This window comes from Cynocephalus volans, chromosome 8 (genome assembly GCF_027409185.1).
Source record: "Cynocephalus volans isolate mCynVol1 chromosome 8, mCynVol1.pri, whole genome shotgun sequence".
NCBI classification, from domain to species: domain Eukaryota; kingdom Metazoa; phylum Chordata; class Mammalia; order Dermoptera; family Cynocephalidae; genus Cynocephalus; species Cynocephalus volans.
In genome coordinates, this window is record NC_084467.1 from 50,975,833 (window position 1) to 50,999,328 (window position 23,496).

General features: G+C 39.2%; 1 protein-coding gene across 1 annotated transcript in view; it reads right to left on the minus strand.

Annotated features, from left to right (window-relative positions):
* C8H1orf87 (chromosome 8 C1orf87 homolog) overlaps nt 1-23,496 on the minus strand; it is a 76,391-nt gene that overhangs the window by 23,995 nt on the left and 28,900 nt on the right. Inside the window, exons 3-7 of the mRNA XM_063103747.1 lie at nt 21,327-21,467; nt 20,388-20,648; nt 18,124-18,245; nt 13,738-13,903; nt 7,241-7,338 (exon numbers count right to left, since the gene is read on the minus strand). Coding sequence (XP_062959817.1) covers nt 7,241-7,338; nt 13,738-13,903; nt 18,124-18,245; nt 20,388-20,648; nt 21,327-21,467 — 788 coding nt within the window. The remainder of the gene's footprint in view (nt 1-7,240; nt 7,339-13,737; nt 13,904-18,123; nt 18,246-20,387; nt 20,649-21,326; nt 21,468-23,496) is intronic.

The window sequence follows — 23,496 nt, forward strand, 5'->3', positions numbered from 1 at the left end:
GCAGCATCCCTGAGAGTATTTTGAGACTCTATTACTCTCCTAATTCAGTTTAAATTCATAAATATTTACTGCATACCTACTATGTACAAGGCACTGCTCTAGACACGTGGGATACATCAATGAATAAAACAATATTCTGCTTGCCCCATGGTGCTATAGCCTATTGTCAATCAGGGAGAGACAGATAATAGCAATAAACATGACAGATCAGCAAATTACCTGATTTATTAGAAGTTGATAAGTGTGTAGATCAAAACAAAAGGAGAGTAGGTTAAGGGAAAGGAGTGAGGGACTACAACCTTAAATAGGGTTAAATAGGGTTAGTATATGCTTCATTGACAAAGAGACATTTGAGCAAAAACTTGAAGAAGGTTTTTAATGTTGTTAAGTTGCTAAAAAATAGTTGGATCATTTCTAAGTTTTGTTAGGGCTTTTAAGATTTGTTGAGTTTGTCTAGGGTAATCTGATCCTGCTACAATGCAATATGCTTCTAAGGACTCTACTCAGTGCCACATGTGTTAGGAGGTCTTCCTCACTGGCTGGTGAAAACATGAACCATTCCCAATCTTATGTGAGATCTAAGAATTTTCCTACCTCTTTCTTTTGGTGTCCCTTTCCCTGGCCTTGGGTCGTTTCTCCAAACAGATACATTGGCCAGCAGTCACATGAAGACTCCAGGGCAACTCTTGGAAGTCTCCAGAGAGAACTCTTTCTTACCTCTCTGCTCCTCTGTACTGTGCATTCTAGCTTCCTTGACTTTCCTGGAACTCCAAACTCTATCCCTTTAATTCAAGGAGAATTCTGGGCTCTGTTTACATTTCCCCTTCCTGTGCAATAAGCTGGGTGTACCTCATTTGTTTTCCTTTTCTTAGGAATCCCCATTCTGTTCTACTTCATGTTCAATGTCTGAGAACTATTGCTTCATATATCTTATCCTATTTTTTAGTTGTTTAAGGTGAAATGGTAAGTCTAGTTCTTTTTACATTTTATTTATTTTTTATTGAAACATAATTGATTGTACATATCTGTGGGGTACAGCATTGAATATTAACACCTGTGTGCAATATGAGATGTTCAAATCAGGATAATTAGTGTATTCAACATCACACATTGTAATCATTTTTTGTGGCCCTTTATCAATTTCTCACTTACCACCACTCCCCCTTTCCCACCTCTGTTGGTCTCAGTTGTATTCTCTCCTTTTGAGAGTTCAGTGAATTACTGTGATTGTTGTATATTTCTTTCATTTATTTATTTGTTTATTTTATTATTTTTTTAGCTCCCACTTATGAGCTAGGATATTTCTCTTTCTGTACCTGGCTAATTTCACTTAAAATAATTTTCTTTAATTTCATTCATGTTGCTGCAAATGGCAGAATTTCATCCTTTTTTATGGCAGAGTAGTATTCTGTTGTGTATATATACCACATACTCCTTATCCAGTTGTCCATCAGTGGACATTTAGTTTGTTTCCAATTCTTGGCTATTGTAAATAAAGCTGGGATAAACATGGGAGTTCAGGTATTCTTTCAACACAATTACAGGATGATTTCCATTCCTTTGGGTATGTACCAGCAGTGGGATTGCTGGATTGTATGGTAGTTCTATCTGTAGTTGAAGGAACCTCCATACTGTTTTCTATAATGGCTATGTAAATTTACAGTCACACCAAAAGTGTAGGAGGGTTCCCCTTTCTTTGCATCTTTGACAGAATTTTTTATTCTCTGTCATTTTTATAATGGCCAGTCTAATTGAGGTGCAGTGATATCTCAATGCAGATTTGATTTGCATTTCCCTGATGCTCAGTGATGTTTAGCATTTTTTCATGTGTCTGTTGGCCATTTGTATATCTTCCTTTGAGAAATATCTATTTAGCTCCTTTGCCCTTTTTTAATTGGGCTACTTTTTTCTTCTTTTTTCTTTTTACTGTCTGGATATTAATCCCTTGTTGGGTGCATACTTTGCAAATATTTTCTCCCATTCTTTAGGTTATGTTGTTGCTACATTAATTGTTTCTTTTGCTGTGTAGAGCTTTATTTTGTTATGATCCCATTTTTTAATTTTTTCTTTTGTTGTCTGTGCTTTTAGGGTCTTATACACAAAGTCTTTGCCCATTCCTGCTTCCTGAAGTGTTTCTCCTGTTTTCTTTTAAGTGTTTTATAGTTTCTGGTCTTATATTCAAGTCTTTAATTGATTTTGAGTTGATTTTGGTATACAGTGAGAGGTACAGGTCTAGTTTTGTTCTTCTATGTATGGAAGTCCAGTTTTCCCAAAGCCATTTATTGAAGAGGGATTCCTTTCTCCAATGTATGTTCTTGTTGCCTTTGTCAAAGATTAGTTGGCTGTAAGTATGTGGTTTGATTTCTGTGTTCTCTTTTATGTTCCATTGGCCTTAGTATCTGTCTTTATGCTGGTACTATACTGTTTTGGTTACCATAGCTTTGTAGTATAATTTAAGATAGGTAGTGTTATGCCTCTGGCTTCATTTTTTCCCCCCTCAGGATTGCTTTGGCTATTCAGGGTATTTTGTTGTTCTACTGAATGGTAGGATTGTTTTTCTATTTCTGTGAAGAATGCTTTTGGTATTTTGATGGGGATTGCATTGAAACTGTAAATCACTTTGGGTAGTATGGACATCTTCACAATGTTGATTCTTCCAATCCAAGAGCATGGAATGTCTTTCCATCTTTTTGTATCCTCTTTAATTGCTTTAAACTGTGATTTGTAGTTCTTGTTTGTATATATCTTTCACTTCCTTGATTAAGTTTATTCCTCAGTATTTATTTATTCATTTTTTGTTGACTATGGTAAATGGGCTTGCTTTCCTGATTTCTTTTTCTGCTAGTTCATTATCAGAGTATAAAAATGCTGCTTTTTAAAAAATGTTGTTTTGTATCCTGCAACTTTACTGAAATCATTAATCAGCTCTAAGAGTTTTTTGTAGAGACTAGTAGGTTTTTCTATATGTAGGATCATGTCATCTGCAAACAGGGACAATATGAGTTCATCTTTTATGATTTGGATGCCTGTTATTTCTTTTTCTTGTCTGATTCCTCTGGCTAGTACTTCCAATACTATGTTAAATAGGAATGGTGAGAGTGATCATCCTTGTCTTTTTCCAGTTCTTAAGGGAAAGGCATTCAGCTTTTCCCCTTTAAGGATGATATTATGGTGGGTTTGTCATATATGGCTTCTATTGTGTTGAGATGCTTTCCTTCTATACCTAATTTGCTGAGAATCTTCATTATGAAAGGATGTTGAATTTTGTCAAATGCTTTTTTTGTATGTATTGAGATAATTATATGGTTTTTGTCCTTGATTTTGTTGATGTGGTGTATCACATTTATTGACTTGCATATGTTGAGCCATCCTTGCATCCTTGGAATGAATCCCACTTGATCATGGTGTATAAAATTGTGGGTGTGTTGCTGTATTCTGGTTGCTAATATTTTGTTGAGGATTTTTGTATCTTTGTTTATCAGAGATATCAGCCTGTAGTTTTCTTTTTCTTTCTTTCTTTCCTTTCTTTTTGTTGTTTTTTCATTGTCCAGTTTTAGTATCAGGGTGATGCTGGCCTCATAGAATCAGTTTGGAAGAATGGCCTTTGCTTCACTTTTTTTGAATAGTTTGAAGAGAAATTGGTATTAATTCCTCTTTAAGGTGTGGTAGAATTCAGCAGTAAAGCCATCCAGTCCTGGGCTTTTCTTTGTTGGGAGACTGCTGATTACTGTTTCAATCTCATTGCTTGTTATTGGTCTGTTTAGGTTTTCTATGTCTTCTTGGTTCAGTCTTGGTAGTTTATAAGTGTCCAGAAGTTTATCCATTTACTCCAGGTTTTCAAATTTGTTGGTGTATAGTTGTTTATAATAGCCCCTATTGATTATTTGTAAGTCTGTAGTATCAATTATAATGTCTCCTTTTTCATTTCTAATTTTTATTTGTGCCTTCTCTCTTCTTTTTTTAGTTATCCTAGCTAATGGTTTGTCTATTTGTTTATCTTCTCAAAAAACCAACTTTTTGATTCATTGATCTTTTGTGTCATTTTTGGGGTCTCTGTTTCATTTAGTACCGCTCTGATCTTAATTATTTCTTTCTGTCTACTAATTCTGAGATTGGATTGTTCTTGTTTTTCTAGTTCTTTGAGGAGTAACATTAGGTTGTTTATTTGAAATCTTCCTATTCTTTTGATGTAAGCATTTACTGCAATCAATGTCTTCTTGCTAGATAGATCCCTTTATCATTATGTAGCGGCCTTCTTTGTCTCTTTTTATAGTTTTTGGTTTAAACTCTATTATCTGATATAAGAATATCAGTAGCTACTCCTGCTCATTTTTGGTGGCATATCTTTTTTTCTCCATTTGCACAGCATATTTTTTTTTTCCATGCATTCACTATTAGTTTGTGTGTCTTTACAGGTGAGGTGAGTCTCTCAAAGAGAGCATACAGTTAGGTCTAGGTTTACAATCCAATCAGTCAGTCTGTGTTTTTTGAGTGGAGAGTTTAGTCTATTTACATTTAGGGTTGTCTTTGAAAGTTACTGTCTTACTCCTGGCATTTTATCAATTTTCCTTTGGATGTTTTACATCTTTTGTTCCTTTCTTCCCCTTTTATTGTTTGTCTTTGATGTTTGTTGTTTTTTTTTGAGGCAGTAGGGTTTAGTTTCTTTCTCTTCCTTTTTTGCATTTTTGTTCTACCAGTGGGTTTTGTTCTTTCTTGTGTATTTGTGGTAATGATTATCATTTTTGGATTCCAGATGCAGGACTCCCTTGAGGATTTCTTGCAGGGTTGGACATGTGATGGTTAACTCCAACAGTTTTTGTTTCTCTGGGATATATACTATTTCTCCCTTATTTCTGAAGGATAGCCTTGCTGGGTATAGTATTCTTGGCTGGCAGGTTTTTTTCAATTAGTATTTTGCATATGCCATACCATTTTCTTCTGGCCTATAGAGTTTCAGTCAAGAAGTCTGAGGTTAGTCTGATGGGGACTCCCTTATAGGCAGCTTGATGCTTTTTTCTTGTTCTTATGATTCTCTCTCTGTTTTGAGCTTTTCCAGTTTGACTATAATGTGTCTAGGAGAGAATCATTATAGAATGAATCTCTTTGGGGATCTTTGAGCCTCCTGGATCTGAAGGTCCATGTCTCTCCCTATCCCTGGGAAGTTTTCTCCTATTATTTTGTTGAATGTGTTTTCAATGCCTTTTCCTTTCTCCTCCCCTTCTGGAATACCCATGATTTGGATGTTTGTGCAATTAAGGTTGTCTGCTAGCTGTCTTAGATTTTCTTCATTTAAAAAAATTCTTCTTTCTTTTTTTTTTGTCTACCTGGGTTTTTTCAAAAAGACTGTCTTCAAGGTTAGAAATTTTTTCTCTGTTTTCTCTAATCTGCTGCTTAAGCTGTCAGTTGTATTTTTTATTTTATTAAATGACTCCTTCAGTTCCAAGAGTCCTGCTACATTCTTTTTTAGGTTATTAATCTCTTCGTAAATTTCATCTTTCATGTCCTGGATACTTTTTCTCATTTTGTTGTGTTGTTTAACTCAGTCTTTATCTCATTGAGCGTCCTTACGATATTTACTTGGAATTCATTTTCAGTCATTTCAAGGGCTTCTTTCTCTATGGGGTCTGTTACTTGAGAATTATTGTATTTCTTTGGTGCTGTCATATTTTCTCATTTTTTCATATTTCTAGTATCTCTACATTGATGTCTAGTCATCTGGTAGAGCAGTTTCTTCTATTATTTGGAGTGGGCTTTGAGGAGAGGGACTTCCTCCTGTAGATGTGCTTTATATTGACCATTGAGTAGGTGTTTTAGTAGTGGTTCTGGGTAGACACAGTAGTGTAGTCTGCATGTGGGTACTTCAGCCGTATTCAGTGTTGGAGTTGCATGTGAGTGCCTCTGTGCCCAAGGCACTGTGACACTTAGCAATTCCTTGCTGAGGTTAGTGATGCTGTATTTGTTCATTAGGGGATGAATGAGCTCTCAAGTTCTTGGGAGAAGTGCCTGGGTGCTCTGTCATTCTTTGGCTGGAGTGGGTGACCCTGAGCAGGCTTATTGGCACCCCGGCTAGTTTCCCATGACCCTGATGTGTGGGCTGGGATATATTGGAACTCCTCAGTTTGAATGGGTGACCCTGGGTGGGGTTTCTCTTTCCTCTTTCCTACAGGCAGAGGCTCCTTCTGGGTCCTTGCTTCTCCTAGTTGGGGTAATGGGTTGGTGGTGACTGGGAATTTTCTTCCTTACTCTACTTGGGTAATCTTGTTTCTGCACTCACGGGGAGTCCTGTGTGTATTCCTCCATGGATCAAGGCAGACGTCTGGGCTCATACGTACCTTCCACACCCTGCTGTGCTGCTACATGTGGCAGCATAATTTTTCCTATGGATTGGGCCACTGGGTCACAGTTCTGTGCTCATTCACCTCTTTCCCTGGGTTCTGCTGGTGACCCTCCTTGTGTCAATGCAGTTGAGTGGTCTATGGGCTGCCTGCATGGCAGTGGTAGCTGCTGCTGTGGCAGCAAGCTGCCCTTGTGGCAGAAGTTGCTGTAGCAGTGACAGCAATGGATCACTCACACAGCAGTGGTGTTGGCAGCACTGGTTGGGGCTGCCCACAGCTGCTGAGTTCCCTGGGAACGTCTAGTTCTTAATAGTCTGTAATGGCTGCAAATGGAAGTTTCATGCTTTGTCTTTCTATGGCCAGGAAAACCTTTTGAACTTAACAAAAGCATACATTCCTTACTTCAGTCTCCAAGTGATGAAATTGCTTCACATATAAAATTTACAGTCTAAAGACAGATCTTTGTGTTTGGCATCCTAATAGAAGACTATGTGAATAAAATATTGTCTTAGTCAGTTTGGGCTGCTACACAAAACACCATTGATTGGGTGGCTTAAACAATAGGCATTTATTTCTCACAGTTCTGGAGGCTGGAAAGTCCAAGATCGAGGTGCTGGCAAATTCAGTTCTTGGTGAGGGCTCTCTTCCTGGCTCATAGATGGCCACCTTCACGATACACTCTCACATGGCAGAGAGAGGAAGCTCAGGTATTTCTTTCTATTCTTTTAAAGGCATTAATCTCATCATGGGGGTTTCACCCTCATGACCTCATCTAACCTAATTACCTCTCAGTGGCCCCCTTCCCTAATACCAGTACGTTGGGAGTTAGGGCTTATCCATATTAATTTTTTTTGAGGAGAGGGCAGGGAATACAAATATTCAGTCCATAACATAAGTCAACTCACTTTATCTCTTCTTGGTAACCCAAATCTTGATGGTTAAGCAATATTTCCAGCAGGCTCAATGTCAGATACAATCCATGCTTCCCACATATAGCCCTGACCTGCAAATAAAAAAGAATTTGAAGTTTTACTAGAGTGAAATTAATACTTTAATTTCCTTTCCCTAATTAGAACCCATATGATTTTGACAAAGAATTAATACCCAGAATGCATACTACCTTGGGATAGTATTTAGGACAAAAATGTCCAAGTAAATGCTCAACAGCAAATTTTTATTTAGTTGACACAGAAGTATAGTTCATTTCAGAAGCTATTGGGCTTTGAAATGCCTACCTTACTTTTTTGTCAGCTATGGAATGGGTGGTCAAGACCTAGGAATTATCTACACTTCATTATTCAGGTAAATTGCAAAATATTTTTGTAACATTGACTTTAATTTGCAAAACAAGCTTGTTGTATCAGCCAGGTTAGTATTACTAGCTACATTTCATATACAAGGGTACTTCAAAAAAATTCATGGAAAAATAGCATTAAAAATAATGTGAATCTTTCCATGAACTTTTTGAAGACTCCTCATATGAGGAAACCAAGACTTAGAGAGATTACATATTTCCTTAATGTCACATAGCTAATAAATTACAGAACTTAGTCTAGAAACCAGATGCTCAATATTTGTTGAATGAATAAATGAGGTGTCATTGTAGTTTCCTACATACTTAATATGCTCTGAGTCTAACTGGCAAACCAGTTCAGTTCTCAGATTAGTGGGTGTGTGATACTTAGATTCAACTATGCCAGACTCTTAAGGAGTATATCTTTGTATTCTTATGCTTTAACATTCTGGGGCTTTTTTGGACCCTGGAGAGACTTTTCTTCTTAAGGCTAGCCAGTTCCTAGAGGTGGTAAGAGACTCACTGAAATTGTGCCTTTCATATGCAAACCAATTTATCACAAGCCCCTACCCCAGCCATCTACCTTATTGGGGCTCTCACAGGACCATTGTTCTGCTCTAATCACGCAGGGGTAGGTACCAGCCCCTATGGCCCAGAGTCCAATGAAGTTGTTCAAACTATCGATCCTAAGCCTGCTTATCCTAACTTCATCCATTTCTTTGCAAGAAAACCACAGCAAAGGCTCTTTCTTCTTCACATTTTCCCCTTACTCCCTCTGCTTCTAACTGGCTCTGGGTGGTGTGGCATGCCCCTCTTCTTGGGAACTGTGAGAAACAAACTATCTTTTCAATCGCAATTGTCTCCTGATCTGTTGGTCTCATCATACCTGAATAATAATAAAACCTACATTTTAAAACAGTGACAAAAAGCATCTTCATTTGTCTTTATGTAAGGAAAGTTAGCAAATCTGAGTTTAAAACATTCATAGCTTGCTTACTAGGGTATAGAGGAGTAATGTCAGAGAAGCTTAAAAAACAAACAGATTGATTTAAAACATGAAAAAATAAATAGATTTTGCCAAAAGATTAAGGAGTTGAGGAGAATTCAATTCAGAGGAAAAGCATGTGTAAATAATGGATGACAAAGAGCATGATGCTTTTTAGAAATGATGAGTATTTTGACATTATCCAGTCTATCATTTAATACTCCTTTTCTGGCTGGGCAGTAATTATCTGTTACTGAGCTTCTCTACAAGACTGTGGCTTACTCAGGGATGGAACTATGTTTAATTCATTTTCTTATCATCATTGCCTAGCACAGTACTGAAAAATAGAGGATCAATAATTGTTAAATAAATGAATACATAGATGAATGAGGGAGTAAATGAATGAGTTGAACTCACTGACGAGTAGAGTAGAGGCTGGCAAAAATAAAGTCAGAGATAGAAATTGGTCAAATTATGCCATTTTACTCCATAAATAAGAACTAGATTATCATCATGATTTAGAGCATATTGATGTTTAAAAATACATCAATATTAAGAGGTTATTCTAAAAACAAATCACGTTATTTCTGGCAACATTGTATTTTGCTCCAGGCTAAAATGAACAACAGACTAGAAATAGTACATCACGGTTCCTAGAAACATACTGATTGATAGCTGCTAAGAACTGGCTGCTGAGTTGCAGAGGAGCAGTAGAAACATCTACCACAAAATCCTAGCAATTTCATATCAGTCAGGATTATTATTAAAATCCTTTAATGTATGAATATTCGTAGTGATGACCCTTAATTAAAAAAATTAATTATGGTAGTTTCTTCTGCTTAATAAGAAAATGTTTTCAATAAAAAGTAAATAAAATATCTATGTTATTAAAAAGTGACATATGAAATGAATATTTATTTCCCCAAAATGCTCCTTGAAAGAGTGGTGCACACTGTGTCAACCTCCTCTTTTCCCACGGATAGCTCCATTTGCATTTTACCCCGTTACTCTTAAGCTCTGTTTACCAAGTTACTAGGAACCTTTATGGTCTTAAATTTAATGAATACTTTGTAATCCTAATTACAGATGGTCTCTTTGCAGCATGGGACATGGCTATTCATTCCATCCTTGTCCGAGCTCTCTTCTTTTTTGGTTTTCTTGACCACTTCCATGTCTCCTTTGATTATTTTTAGTCTCCTTTGTGGGCTGCTCTTCATCCACCTGCTCCTTGACAATGAGTGCTCTCCCCAACCTTCTTCCCTCCTCATTTTCCCTTATGTCCTCGGGTAATTTTAACTACTCCCATGACTTCCACCCCATATTGAAGAGTCTTAAATCATTATTCAGCTTTAATCTCTCTACCCAGATCAACATGTGCAAACCTGAACTCATCATTCCTTCCCTGACCCCTCCAAACTACTCCTTTTCTGTTTTCTCTCAGAGAATGGCACCGCCACCCACCAAGGAAGTGGCCAAAGCCCGGACCTTGGCAGTCGTTCCAGATTCCTCTCAATTGAGGGCCCACATCTAATTATTCACCAAGACATGTTTTTCTGCCTCCTTAAGGTCTTCATCTGTCCTGTTACTATCCTGGTTTAAATCCTCATAATCCTTGCCTGGATTATTGAAACAACCTTCAAAAGGGTCTCTCTGCCCCTACTTTTGCCTGCCTCTAACCATTTTTGCAAATTCTATTACAATTTCAAATTTGATCATATCATTCACTTATTTAATTGCTTCAATGATTCCTTTGGACCTTCAGGATAAAATCATATGCCTTAGAAAGACCCTTCATAAACTGGCTCCTACTTTCTATTCTAAAGTCAACTTCAGCAGGGACTTAGAGCAGCTCCCTGGATTAGCTATGCTCTCTCTCACGTCAGTGCTGTTCCACATGGTTCTTTTTACCTAAAACATCTTTCCCATTTCTTCCCTTCCAGCACCCCATGCCCCCCGCCCCCAAATTCTTTGCCAAATTTGCCTGCCCTCTAAGATTCAGTATTTGCCTCATCTTCTCTGGAGAGCTTTTGAGCTCTACAGTGGTGTTCCTCCTCTGTGTTCAAAGTTACTGTCATCACTGCACTTATCACACCGAATTGTGACAACATGTGGAAAATGGCACCTTCCCCTGAGCTCCTCACTGTCCTCAGTGTCTATCGCAGTACTTAAAACATATTGAGTGATTATTATGTTGAATGCAAGAATGGATTAAACGTACCATATTGATCAGAAAGATGGCTATTGCATTGGAGGAGGGGAATGATTTGAAGTTAGTACAAATCCTTTTATAGTTTTAGGGAAGAGTGTACAGTTATAGAAACAACTAAATATAAAAAAAGAGCCTGACAAACGGCAGAAGATGGTCTTACAGCCCTGGTTCACTAGGTAAACTAGAGTCCTAGCTGGAGTCTTGCCACAAGAGTGAACTTTACGTACATAAACTCTGGCCATCTCAGTGACAGGACTCCCTCCTGACAGTAATAAGGAAGCTGGATGAAAATGAAGCAAAGAGCAATTAGAGGCAGAGCAGGTCGTGTTCTAGCTAGCCCCTCCTGGGAGGAAGGTCTGGGAGCACAGTGGGAGGGGTCTGTAATGTCAATAAGAAAGAGGGTGCATTCAAGAGGTGAAGAATATGGATAATGACTAAAGGGTTAAACTGAGCCTGCACTCTTGGGAACTTCTTAGGCTGAATGGTCCTACTGAATCTCTGCCTGACTCGGGTAATGGTCAGGATAGTTAATAAACAAATGTATGTGGATCCATGTTACCTCAGCAGTCCTGTCAGAAGCCATCGTTGCACTGAAGATGTGCTGGAGGTACAGGACGAATGAGTCCACAGAATGAAGATGACAGATATGGGGTATGTTCTTGGTGAATGATAAAAATTCCATTGATTTGAATGACAAGACCCTTAGATTATCCTTTAAGACTGCATTTGTTTATCTTGGAAACTATAAATGATCTGTGAATCCTCTGAAAGGGTAGCTATATGAATGTGCTTATTTTTAAAAATTTATTATTTTCCTGGCGAGAGACTCAAGAAGGTCTGTGATTCTCTCTCCTGCACCCAAGGAGATTAACTGGTTACAAAGAAAGACACTTCAAACTCAGACATGGCCTTTTCCAGCCCACTCTGAAGTCTTGTGTCCAGGAGCAAGGAAGCTGGGTGTGGCTGTTGCTGCTTGCTTATCCAGTATCCCTTGGGCCTCAATTTGCCTCCCCTTCTGGGGAAATAGAATTCTATTTTACATGCCTCCCAGAACTGTAACATACTCTGAGTGAGTTCCAGATGTCTTAAGAGAAGCCAGATGGCTCACGAAAGGCAGACCAGCTTCAAGGAAAATGTGCCCCATTTCCTTGGAATTGGATACAAAGTGAAGCTTTCAGGGCCAGCTGTTGGGGGAAGAACATTCAAGGTGTGCTCTGATAGCCAGTGCTCATGTGGTCAGCACTTGACCACTGGAAACATCCTCCTTCCTTAGGCTGTTTTGAAGTGATATTCTCACTAAACACCGATTTTATTTTATTTTTTTTATAAGGAGGAAAGGAAACAAATATTTAGTTAGGGCCTTGGCTATCAGGTAGTATGCCTTCACATATTTATCTTTTTTAATACTCATGATAGACACAGGAGGGGAAATATTTGGAACCCAGTTTTTCTAGATGAAAATCTGAGACTCAAAGAGTTTAAGTAAATGTATTTTAATTTTCGAGCAGTTTATGTTCCATTCTATGAGTATCATGTGAGAACATTCAAGTTTCACCAATGGTGTTACGAGGCTTCTAATCAAACAAAAAATTGCTGCTTCTTAGTCTATTTCTACAGATTTTCTCATGAACATAGTAAAGGCCACTTATGATGTGTGGACTCTCCTGCAGTGTTCTATGTCTCTTTCTAGTGAAACATGCTTGCAATAATGCTTGTAATAGTCACACGCGCGCGCGCACACACACACACACACACACACACACACACACACACACACTAACAAGCTTTGCCTTTGCACAGTTGACTGTGTAAGTGAAAGCACAAAGAAAGCTGCTATTGTCCTAGAATAAGAACCCACTATCAGCATATTGTGTTCTTCCTTTCTTAGTAAATACCACCATTCTCTTAAATTTGCTGATTCCTTCAATTCTAGCCCGTGTATATCTAGATGAAAGGTATTTTCTCATCTTTCCAATAGCACTTTTTTTCTTTGCCTGCAATTTCTGATCCTTTCTAATCCTTTGGAATTCTAACTCTTGTATACTGGACTCAATGAAACCCACCAGATATCTTCCACCTAATGGAGTTCCAATTCTGGCTCCCAATTTCCAGAACTCTTCTGTATTTGGAATCCTGGCTCTGTCACCTGTTAGCTGTGGCCCTTAGGTGATTCAATTAGTCTCTCCAAGACCGTTTTTTTCATTTATTAATGGGTATAATAACATCTATGTAGATTTTGTAAGGAATTGACTCAGTAAGTGTTAAATGAGGGAATGTAAATAAAGCATTTAGTACAATGCTTGGCACTTAGTAAGAACTCAAAGTGTGGTGGTGATGAGATATTATTAATGGAATCATAGTAATAGTGATAATTATTATTTCACTTATGTCCAATGTAGCCTCATGATTGGGGTTTGTTTGGCTACAGAACATCCATGAATTAATATGGTTCTGGTTCCTTTTCCATGAAACACATCTGCCCTCTTAATTAATGCTCCAAAACAGACTGCTAACCTCTATCAGTAATAAATTACATCAGTCCCTAAAATTTGGTGTGCCTAAGGAATGGGAGAACACATGTTGATCTCATTGGAAGCTGGAAGAGGGTGTAAGAAATGAACATTTGGCCCTGGAAAAATACTTGTTTTCCATTGTGAAATATTATTTGGGTATTGTCATATTCTCTATTTTTAACAGAAAACATAGCCAAATGTAAGTAATTCTTAGACCAGTTCTGTATATTTCATAATTCCTTTTCTATTTTGTTTTTCTCCTCTCAGGAATGGAAAACACACAATTGTGCAATGTAATCCACAGGCAGAACACAGATCATAACTGTGTTTTATTACTATAGACCCAATGCCCTGTAGTAGTCCTTTAGAGATGAGCAAATCTGAAATCTAATTTTGGTTACCTTTGGTGGAGGGAGGCAGCCAGAGAATGAGCGATCTTCTTTTCGAAAACTCAGACTGAGGTTCTCTATGTTGAGTTTGCCATTGGTTGTCCTTAGTGCCATCTTCAAAATCTCCAGCAGGCTCTTGTTCACTTCTGACTGTGAGCAGGGGTCTGGAGGTGGAGTACTGATTGGAGGGGACAGGGAAAGTCTATGAAAAGATGGTCCTCTCGAAGCAGCTGTATGTTATCACGCTATGTCTCTCAACTCTGCTGTACACTGTGGAGTGAGACCTAACCTCCTAAGGTTCTAGATCTTGGTAACCTGGTCACGCAAATGCATGTGGAATTTCATAGATTACCTCAAATCTGTTCCATCTGAGTGGGCTCTGCAGTTCCTTCTCCAGGAGGCACCAACCAGTTTGACTACAATGTAGACCGAAATTCTTAATCCATCTCTCTAGCTCTTTTTTCCCAGTTGAAAGAAAAAATAAGTGATCAGAGTAGTTCACTTTACCTGCTTGATCTTACTTTTCTTAAACTCAGATAGTTATTGATGGCAAATCAAATTTCCAAACTGTTCATTGCCACAAGCCACACCAAGCCAAGTCAAGCAGATCCTGCTAGATCGCTGTAATCAGGGAACCTATGTAGGAGGAAATCCTGAAGCAGGAGAACTTCCTGCATTATCCTGGATTCTGCTCTTCATATCTGGAAAACCCAGACGTGTTCTGGGAATTATTTACTCACAGTCTGGCATGCAAATGTATATAATTATTAAGATGGTTTGTCTAACTGACTATTGTGATTAAATAGATGAAAAACAACAAGTGAAAAAATGTTACAGTCATTTACTTTATGAAACTAGTTTGAGGTGTTCACTTGTTCAAGCTTCAAATTTATTCCTCCAGATCTAGCTGGACCGTTATCTCCTCTGTGATGCTTTTCCTGATTTCCACTGTCTCAACTTAAATATCACTTCCCCAGGGGACAGTCTATGACATCCCCCAAGCTCCACTAATATGTCAGTTTCCTTTTAGTGGTGCACTGGTAAATCTTTGACAACTGACTCTCCAATATATAGTCCAAAGTTATAGCATTATCTATTTTCATGGTGTAAATGACTCCCACCATGGCTGATTTCAAACTACCGATGTGATGTCTCTGAATAAGGAGTTGGGAAGAGGTGTGCATAATCGGCCCTCATGCTTGGATCCAGCACACCCTCAAAGTGCCTTGTTCTTTTCCTTAATAGGTCTCCTTCAGGTGGCAATCACACCTCTGTTTCCTTGTTACTGTTTCAAGCCTGATTTCCCTAATAGACTATTCCATGAGGCCAAATCTGTTTTGTTCCTTACTGTTTCCCAGGGATCTTGTATAGTAGCTGGACTTGATTAGTTTTAGATGTACTGCATATAACTTATTCTAAAGGTCACATTGTATTTTTTTTTCTTTTTTGTTCTGTGACTCTTTGGCCCCAAATTATACTATTCTGAACCACCTAATAACACATAATATTTTCAAAAGTTTGGTACTGGGAAGGAATAATGGATATGTGCCTTTGCCTTGGTCACCAGCCTCTGCACCCCCCTTTCCATATTCAGAGACCTCCCCAGCTTGTGACACAGAGGCTGCCTACCCCCCTAGCAGAGGACAGGGCCAGCTATTTGCTTTACCAGCCTCTCTTTGCTGCTAGAGAATGTGACCAGACTCTGCCAATCAGATGCCTTTATCCCAGATTTGAATCACAAGTTTTCCTTCCTCTTTTCTTTTCTTGCAGTGCCAGTTTGTGGTGGTAGGAATTCTTGAGGCTTTGGCCCATGGCTCAGTACATTGAGTACTGAATGGGCAGGTGTTGTATGGAACCCATTTGCTGCAGCTGGTGGGGTTTCTTACAAAGCCTGTTGCAGGAGTTTATGTCATCTGGTCCAACTTAGGAGAGGAGAGTTATTGCCACCCCTGCTGCCACTGGCAATGCTGGAACCTTTTAAAACATCACAGAGCTGCCCTACTAGAGGCTCTACCTGACAGAACATGGGGAGGGCATTTTCCTGAGCAGCATACTAATTAACAAAGAGCCTGGCTTCATTACAGGCCATCGGTCCTGCATGTTCTACAAGCACACTGTCTGGTTTGTATAAAGCACCACATTCTGTGATTAGCTCAGAATGATCTCTTTATGCACTTTTTTTCATAGAGCAGATAGTGAGGTGTCCCTGGAAGTGAAGTGATACAAGCTCTTTAGATAACTGAAAGTGCCAATTACATTCACCAAATATTTATTGAGCATCTCCCATATGTCAGGAACTATGTTAGAACTATGCTAGACACAGAGTTGGCCAGACAAACATCATTCATGCTTCAAATGACAAATAAATAATTACAAATACAATGATTGCTGTGAAGAGGAAGGGCTATGGGACCATATAGTAACAAGGTTCAACCTAGTCTAGGGATCAGCAAGGGCGTCCTGTCTAGCACTCCTAAGCTGTGTATGTGTCAGTGAGTGGCCATCTGTTCTACCCATCCATGGTCTATCACTGCTCAGGGCCAAAATGTTATGATCTTTATTATGTGAAGGGCGGTTGCTGGTCATTGAAAACTCCCAGGCTTTGTGCCTCTCATAAGACAGTTGCTTCCAGAGCAACATTTGACTGGAGCACCTACATGGCAGTATCATTCCTTGGACTATAAACCCTTGAGAGAGAGACTGGGCTTTGCCAACCTCGGAATTCACTGTGCTCAGCAAAGTTGGTCTGGCGATCAGCTGATGTTCCATGAATGTTTGCTGAATGAAGTATCACAGTCAAAAGGGGTACATTGTAGAAGGGAATCAAGTCCAACACTTGGGCCAAGAACAATTTTTCAAGAACACTACCTTTTCTCTAGAGTGAAGCAATTTTTTTTTTTTGTCCGCTTTTACTTTTTATTTGGAAATAATTATGGATTCAAAAGATGTTGCAAAGAGCACATAAAGATCCCATGTCCCCTTTCTCCAGCTTTCCCCAGTGGTCACAGCTCACATAATTATAGTACCATATCTATGCATGCTGTTGTGTGGGGTTTTTTTTGTTTTGTTTTGTTTTTACTTCTTACTCTAGTGTGAACATCTTTCCATATATTAAATATTTCTGGTCTCCTGGGTGCCATCCTTGCCCCCTAAGGCAGATTACAGCCCTCTTTTACTCAAACGCCCCTACTAGTTCCCACCTCAGTCAGAATCAAAGCCAAAGTGAGTGAAGCAATTATTAACTCCAATGCCATGTCACCTATTTGTGACACCTAGATGTAACCGAAAAGGGTCTTTTGGAAGGATAGTTTAAAAACACTTATATAGCACTTACTACGTACCAGGCACCATTTTCAAGAATTTTGCATTTATTAACTCAGTGATTCTCACACAACAGTGAAGTGAAGTCTATCCTTATCCCCATTATACAGTTGGAAATGAGAGCACAGAGAGGTTATGTGAATGCCAACCAAGATCACACAGCCACTAAGTGGCAGAGATAGGAGTTGAACCCACACTTCTGGCAGTGAAGGTTATGCTCCTAACTACCGCATTTTGTGAAAAGGGAGAAAATCAGACCTTCCTGTGCTTCATCGCTAATAATAGTCCTCACATCCTACTGTTATTTCGAGTCATTTCTTTCCCTTGCGATTATGTGACTGGATTATTGATTCCTGTACCTCAAACTTTCCTTTACTGGTGTTTGTTACCCAAGAGTTCACTGAACATATTTCTGGAATCACAGTTTATAGATGAGCGCTGCAATCCGTACATTCATTTCTTATTTCATAATGAGGTTTTTCCTTTCTACATAGCAACCTCATAAAAAGACACATGCTTGATGTTAAGAAACATATGCAATTGTTGCAAATGACTTTGCTGGCCTGCGTGCAAGAGAGAAAGAGAAAATTGTAGGAATAAGTCAAGTGCTGGTGAAGAGTAAGTGATTCTGCTTTGGGTGAGGTTTTAGACTAAATGCCTCCAAGATCCCAGTCAGCTGTGGAAGTCTTGTGCAATGGACTGAGTGGTTGTGTCATCCCAAAGTTCATATGTCAAAACTCTAATCCCAATGTGATGGTATTAAGAGGTGGGGTCTTTGGGAGGTGATTAAGTCATGAGGATGGAGCCCTCATGAATGGGATTAGTGCCCTTATAAGGAGAGGCCAGGCAGCTAGCTGGCTCTCTTTCTGCCATGGGAGGATACAGCCTGCAACCCAGAAGAGGCCCTTGCCAGAACCCGACCATACTGGCACCTGGTCATGCACTTTCAGCCTCAACAACTGTGAGATATAAATGTCTGCTTTTTATAAGCCACTTAGTCTATGACACTTTGTTATAGCAGCCCAAACTGACTAAGATGTCTAGGAACAGCATGCCCATAAAAAGGGAGAAAAATACCTTTGGCTGTGATTGCTATGACTCTGAGTTTCCCTCAAGTTGTTGTCTGTAGCCATTTTGCTTTGCTGTGGATCATCTGACACTGCACTTTTTAAAAACCAGAGTAGCTTTTCATAATTCACCTGAAAATTAAATGTAAGATAGAACAACCTCATTTAATTTACATGTAAGGAAAAGAGGCCTGCTGGGATAAAATGTATTTGGAAAATTTTAACCATTAAAAGCTTTAAAAACTGCCTAAAAGATACAGACACTTTCCAACTTACAATAATTTGACTTACAATTTTTTGACTTTTTCATGGTGTGAGACTATTGCAATTTGGACGTAATGTGCAATATTCAATAAATTATATGAAATATTCAACACTTCATTGTAAAACGGGCTTTGTGTTAGGTGATTTTGCCCAACTGTAGGCTAATGTAAGTGTTCTGAGCATATTTAAGGTAGGCTAAGCTATGATGTTTGGTAGGTTAGGTGTATCAAATGTACTTTCAACTGCGATGTTTTCAGTTTACAATAGGTTTATTTGGATGTAATCCCATCGAAAGTCGAGGGGCATCTGTATAGTATCATAATTATTAGTGCTTTTAATCAAATATCCCTATTATTCTCCCTTCTGGACTAATGGTAAAATTGTGCTTCCTGGTTGCCTTGTGGTTGGGTAGGGCCATGTCACCAGTTCTGGCCAATGAGTTGTGAGCAGAAGAGATGGGTGCCACTTCTGGGTTGAGGATTAAACTGCTGACATAAGACTCTCCAGAGCTCTCTTTTTCCTCCTCTGTCATCACATCCAAAAATATTGCTGAGTAGCTATTTCATCAGCCTGAGTCCTGGAGCTAAGATAATGACAATGCTGAGACAGACCTGTGGCTGACTCATTATGGAAATGCAATGTGAATAAAAAAATAAACTCTTGTTGTTTTAAGCCACTAAGACTTTGGGATTGTTACTACAGCATAACCTAGCCTCTAGCTTGTTTCCCTCTCTCTCATTCTTTCTCACATCTCACATATTTATTATAGATAATATATGCTTATATTTATATGTATTCAGCAGATATATTCAGATAATCTGGGCACAAGAATTTTTCATGCTAAGTGAAAAATCCAAGACCCTTTTTCTACCTAGTAAAGAACGGAAGGAATGTCATCCATTTCCACTGCTGGGCTGGATGACATACTAGGGGCTCTAGTGGGCACACAACTCCAGGGTAGTGTAGGGAGTAGAAGTGGAGGAGGGAAGCTAGACAGGATCCCTGATGTAAACTAGGTCTCAGGCTAGAAAATTTGGTTAAACTGAAGATTCATACATGTTATACTGATAAGTTGGTATTGTATTGCAAAATACTTCTCATAAATATACAACTAATTATATTAGTTTACATTTATCCTATTACTAAATGCTAAGACTACACCTATTAAGTTGGTTTTGGCCTGGTTTTTCAGATGAGATTACTGAAGCCATCAGAGAAATTAAGTAGAGTGTGCCCCATGCCACAGAACTAATGCTGGTGGCATTACGATTAAAACCCAGGCCCTCCTTTATGAAGTTTGTGCTCTCTGTCAATTGCTTCGCTATTGATACATGCTCATTAATGATTGCCCATTGCTATTACTTCTTCCTATTTTAGAATATTTTTCTCTGGCTCCCTGAAGTTGGTTACACTTGGACCACACTTACCTTCAGCCACAAGTGTGAGCTTGGGAAGTGCAGTGCCCAAAGAACCCTGGCCTTGTCATTGGAGAACTGTGCCTCAGTTTCAAGTCTGCCATTATTCCCTAGGTAACCTGAGTTAATTTCTTAACAACGTCTGGGCCTCAGTTTCCCAATCAATAAAATGGTGGTGATGAACTATATTTCAAAGATACCTCCCACCTCTAACTCTCTAAGAAACTGTCATGATACATAGGAGATGTTAATCAAGTTCTCCATTCTTACCTTGAGGCCTGCAGACTGAGTCAGCTCATGAATGGACTCACATGAGCCCATTATCTCGAATCTGTAACTCTCCCAATAGTGTTAGGAGCAGACAGTGAAAGTTAGGACAGGAAAACCCTCTAAAGAGAAATTAAACAGGGCTGAAAGACCTACATCTATCTGACTAGAAATTTCCACATATAAATACAAATAAGCTTTTTATCTTAGGGGTCAATAGTAAAGGTCATTTTCAAGAAAGGAACTAAGTTCTTAATTCTATTACCCTGGTGGGCACTAATAAAAGAAACAAAAGGAATCTACACTTAACATAGCAGGATGGCCATACCATTTCAGGAGAGCCCCTCCTAGAAAATCTCTGGCAAAGGATCTTGACTGTCGGTAACTGTAGAGGAACTTCATGCCTCAAGAAGGTGCGGCTTAGCTGAGACTGCAGAAGAAGTCCTGAGGAGATAGGGTCCAGGATTTTCAGCTCTTTCTGAAGCTTGTCTAGTAAGCTGGGACTCAAAGAGTGTGACTTGAGTTCTTTTCTGACCAAAGCAAGAAGAAAAGTGTCTTCTCTTGTTCCACTTGACCTCTGACCAATATCCTAAAACAATGGGGAAAAAAAATCCAAACCCAAACAACAACAACAACAACAAAAAAACATGTTTCTAGAACAAGATGGCTAAAGGTCAAAGCAATAAAGCATATTGGGGCTGGTATCAGAGCATCCATCACTTTCAGGTCTGTTCTAGAACAGGACAAGTTGGCCGCACCTGAAGGGAGAATTCAATCTGTAAACTAATTCATTAGTTTACATCACCTCAGATCTATTCCTTTAGGAGAAGGAAGCAAATCTGATCAGAGTATGTACTCTGTTCGAAGTCTCTTTAATGTACACCATCTGTCTTTTACAACATAACTTTTTCGACTGTATGAAAACTTAGAATAACAAATCTCAGAGACCCACTGGATCTGGGAGTTTAGTGCTAGGGATGCAGATCAGGATGGTGCCCAGATCCTGACTGAGGTCCCTGGTAGTGCAGTGTCCCTTCCTGAGCTTAGGAATCCTTGAAAGGAAGGAAGGTGCGGGGATGATGGGGAATTCAGTTGAGGGTTTACTTGTGAACTTCCCCAGGAAGCTTCGTTGAAAGTTCACTGGACATAGGGCATCTGGTGTCTGTCATTCCATTCTCCAGCTGTTATCTGCTCCATATTAAAATGCACAGTCAACAAATAATACCCTTCATCCACAATAGAAAACAACAACTCTTAGTATACACACCTCAGGTTGGTCAGAGCTGCCTTTCACCATCTGTTCCAAGGACCAGTCTCTATGTTTCCTCCTGGGGAGGCCATGCATATAGGATAGAGACTGGTCTCCAGTTGGTACAGAGCTGCAATGGACATTTGCTTGACTGGGAATCTTAAAGAAAGAAAGACAAATGGAAACAAAGAGCAGAAGAGGAGAAGGAAAAGAGAAAGAGGGGAGAAGAAAGAATATGAGCTAACCAATTAATTCCATTAAACACATTCCCAGTTCTAAATGAACTTCATCCCATGTAGTTAGTCATTGAGTCATTCAATCCCCAATGAAGAAAGCTTGCCTCAACACCAATTCCAACATTGGGAAATTAACACACGTTCAACAGGTATATGAACAATTAGATGTTGCCTCATTTTTGCAAGAAACGTGTCTGGCTTAGTTGAAAAAATAGGTAGAACATAAGGTGTTTGTAGGTAAATGTAGGGTTCTTATTAGAAATGGGGTATCTGTAGGCTGTTTTGATCAGCACATTCATTCAGGAAGGGCCACAAAGGAAACTGTGAGCTTTGTCAAGAATGGACTAAAGGAGATAAAAAGCCCAAAATATTATACCCCAAGAACAATGTTATTAAAGGTTGTAATAGAATAAATGTTGGAACTAGGGTCAGTGATAAAATCTTGTTCTCTCTTGCCATGTACCACCATGGCGTATTAATCATGTTTTAAAATTTTCTGTATTTTGATGGTTTGGCTTTTTTTTTTTTTTTTGGTTATGAATTTTCATGGGGTGCAAAGCTGACTGTCATCACTCATGCCCAAGATGTTATGGCCAGATCCATACTGGCAGCATGCCCATTACCACGAATTACGATTATACCCCATGTCCCCTGCCCAATTAATCACAACCTCCCTCCACATCCTCCTTTTCCTCACTCTACTTTGTATCCCAGGGTATGCTCTCTCCCTTTGCAAGTCCAACACACCACTGTGGTCTTCCTTTCTTTCCTTCTTTCTCTCTTAACTCCCACTTATGATGATTTGACTTCTTGAGAGGCCCATGCTGGCTGGGGGAGACTTCCCCTCCCAGGGCTAGCTAATTGCTAGAGACAGTAAATAACTTGCCTGCTAATACACCTTTCATATGTAAACCAACCAATCTGAGTTCAATCCCATGGCCACCTTCTTTATCTAACTCACACATAAAGCCAGTATTTCCCCTGCCCTAAACCAACCCAGGACCAGATTCCGGACAACTAGGGACAGCCCCCATGCCTCGTTCCTCCTTCAGCCTCCTGACAGAACAGAATGTGGTGCTTTCCCATGTGGCCCTGTGTGGTGTGGTATGCCCCCTACTCTTGGGGAATGTAGGTAATTAACTCTCCTTTCAAAGACAGTTGTCTCCATGTCTATTACCTTACCATACCTGATTAAAGGAGAATCCTGGGCACAAGTCAAGACACATGGTTATTTTTCATATCAGGTAATTGAAAGGAGACATAATCATAAGGACTCTCTGGAAACTGAGTGCCTGTACTCAATTGATAGCCATGTGGAATAACCTAACAGTATAGACAACAACCTGTAGATGCTTTGTAGTCATGAAGTATTTTAAGGAAACATCAAGAGGCTCTCTAGAGTGGCTGGAGTGGGCAGTAATGACAGAGAGTTCTAGAAGAGGCTAACAATAACACTTTATTCATCACATACTCTGTACAAAGCACCATATGGGTGCTGTGCTTATGTTATTTATTTATTTATTTATTTATTTTTAAATTTTATTTTGTCGATATACATTGTGGCTGATTATTGCTCCCCATCACCAAAACCTCCCTCCCTTCTCCCTCCCCCCCTCCCCCCCAACAATGTCCTTTCTGTTTGCTTGTCATATCAACTTCAAATAATTGTGGTTGTTATATCTTCTTCCCCCCCCCCCCCGTTTGTGTGCGTGTGTGTGTGTGTGTGTGTGTCTGTGTGTGTGTGTGTGTGAATTTATATATTAATTTTTAGCTCCCACCAATAAGTGAGAACATGTGGTATTTCTCTTTCTGTGCCTGACTCGTTTCACTTAATATAATTCTCTCAAGGTCCATCCATGTTGTTGCAAATGGCAGTATTTCATTCGTTTTTATAGCTGAGTAGTATTCCATTGTGTAGATGTACCACATTTTCCGTATCCACTCATCCGATG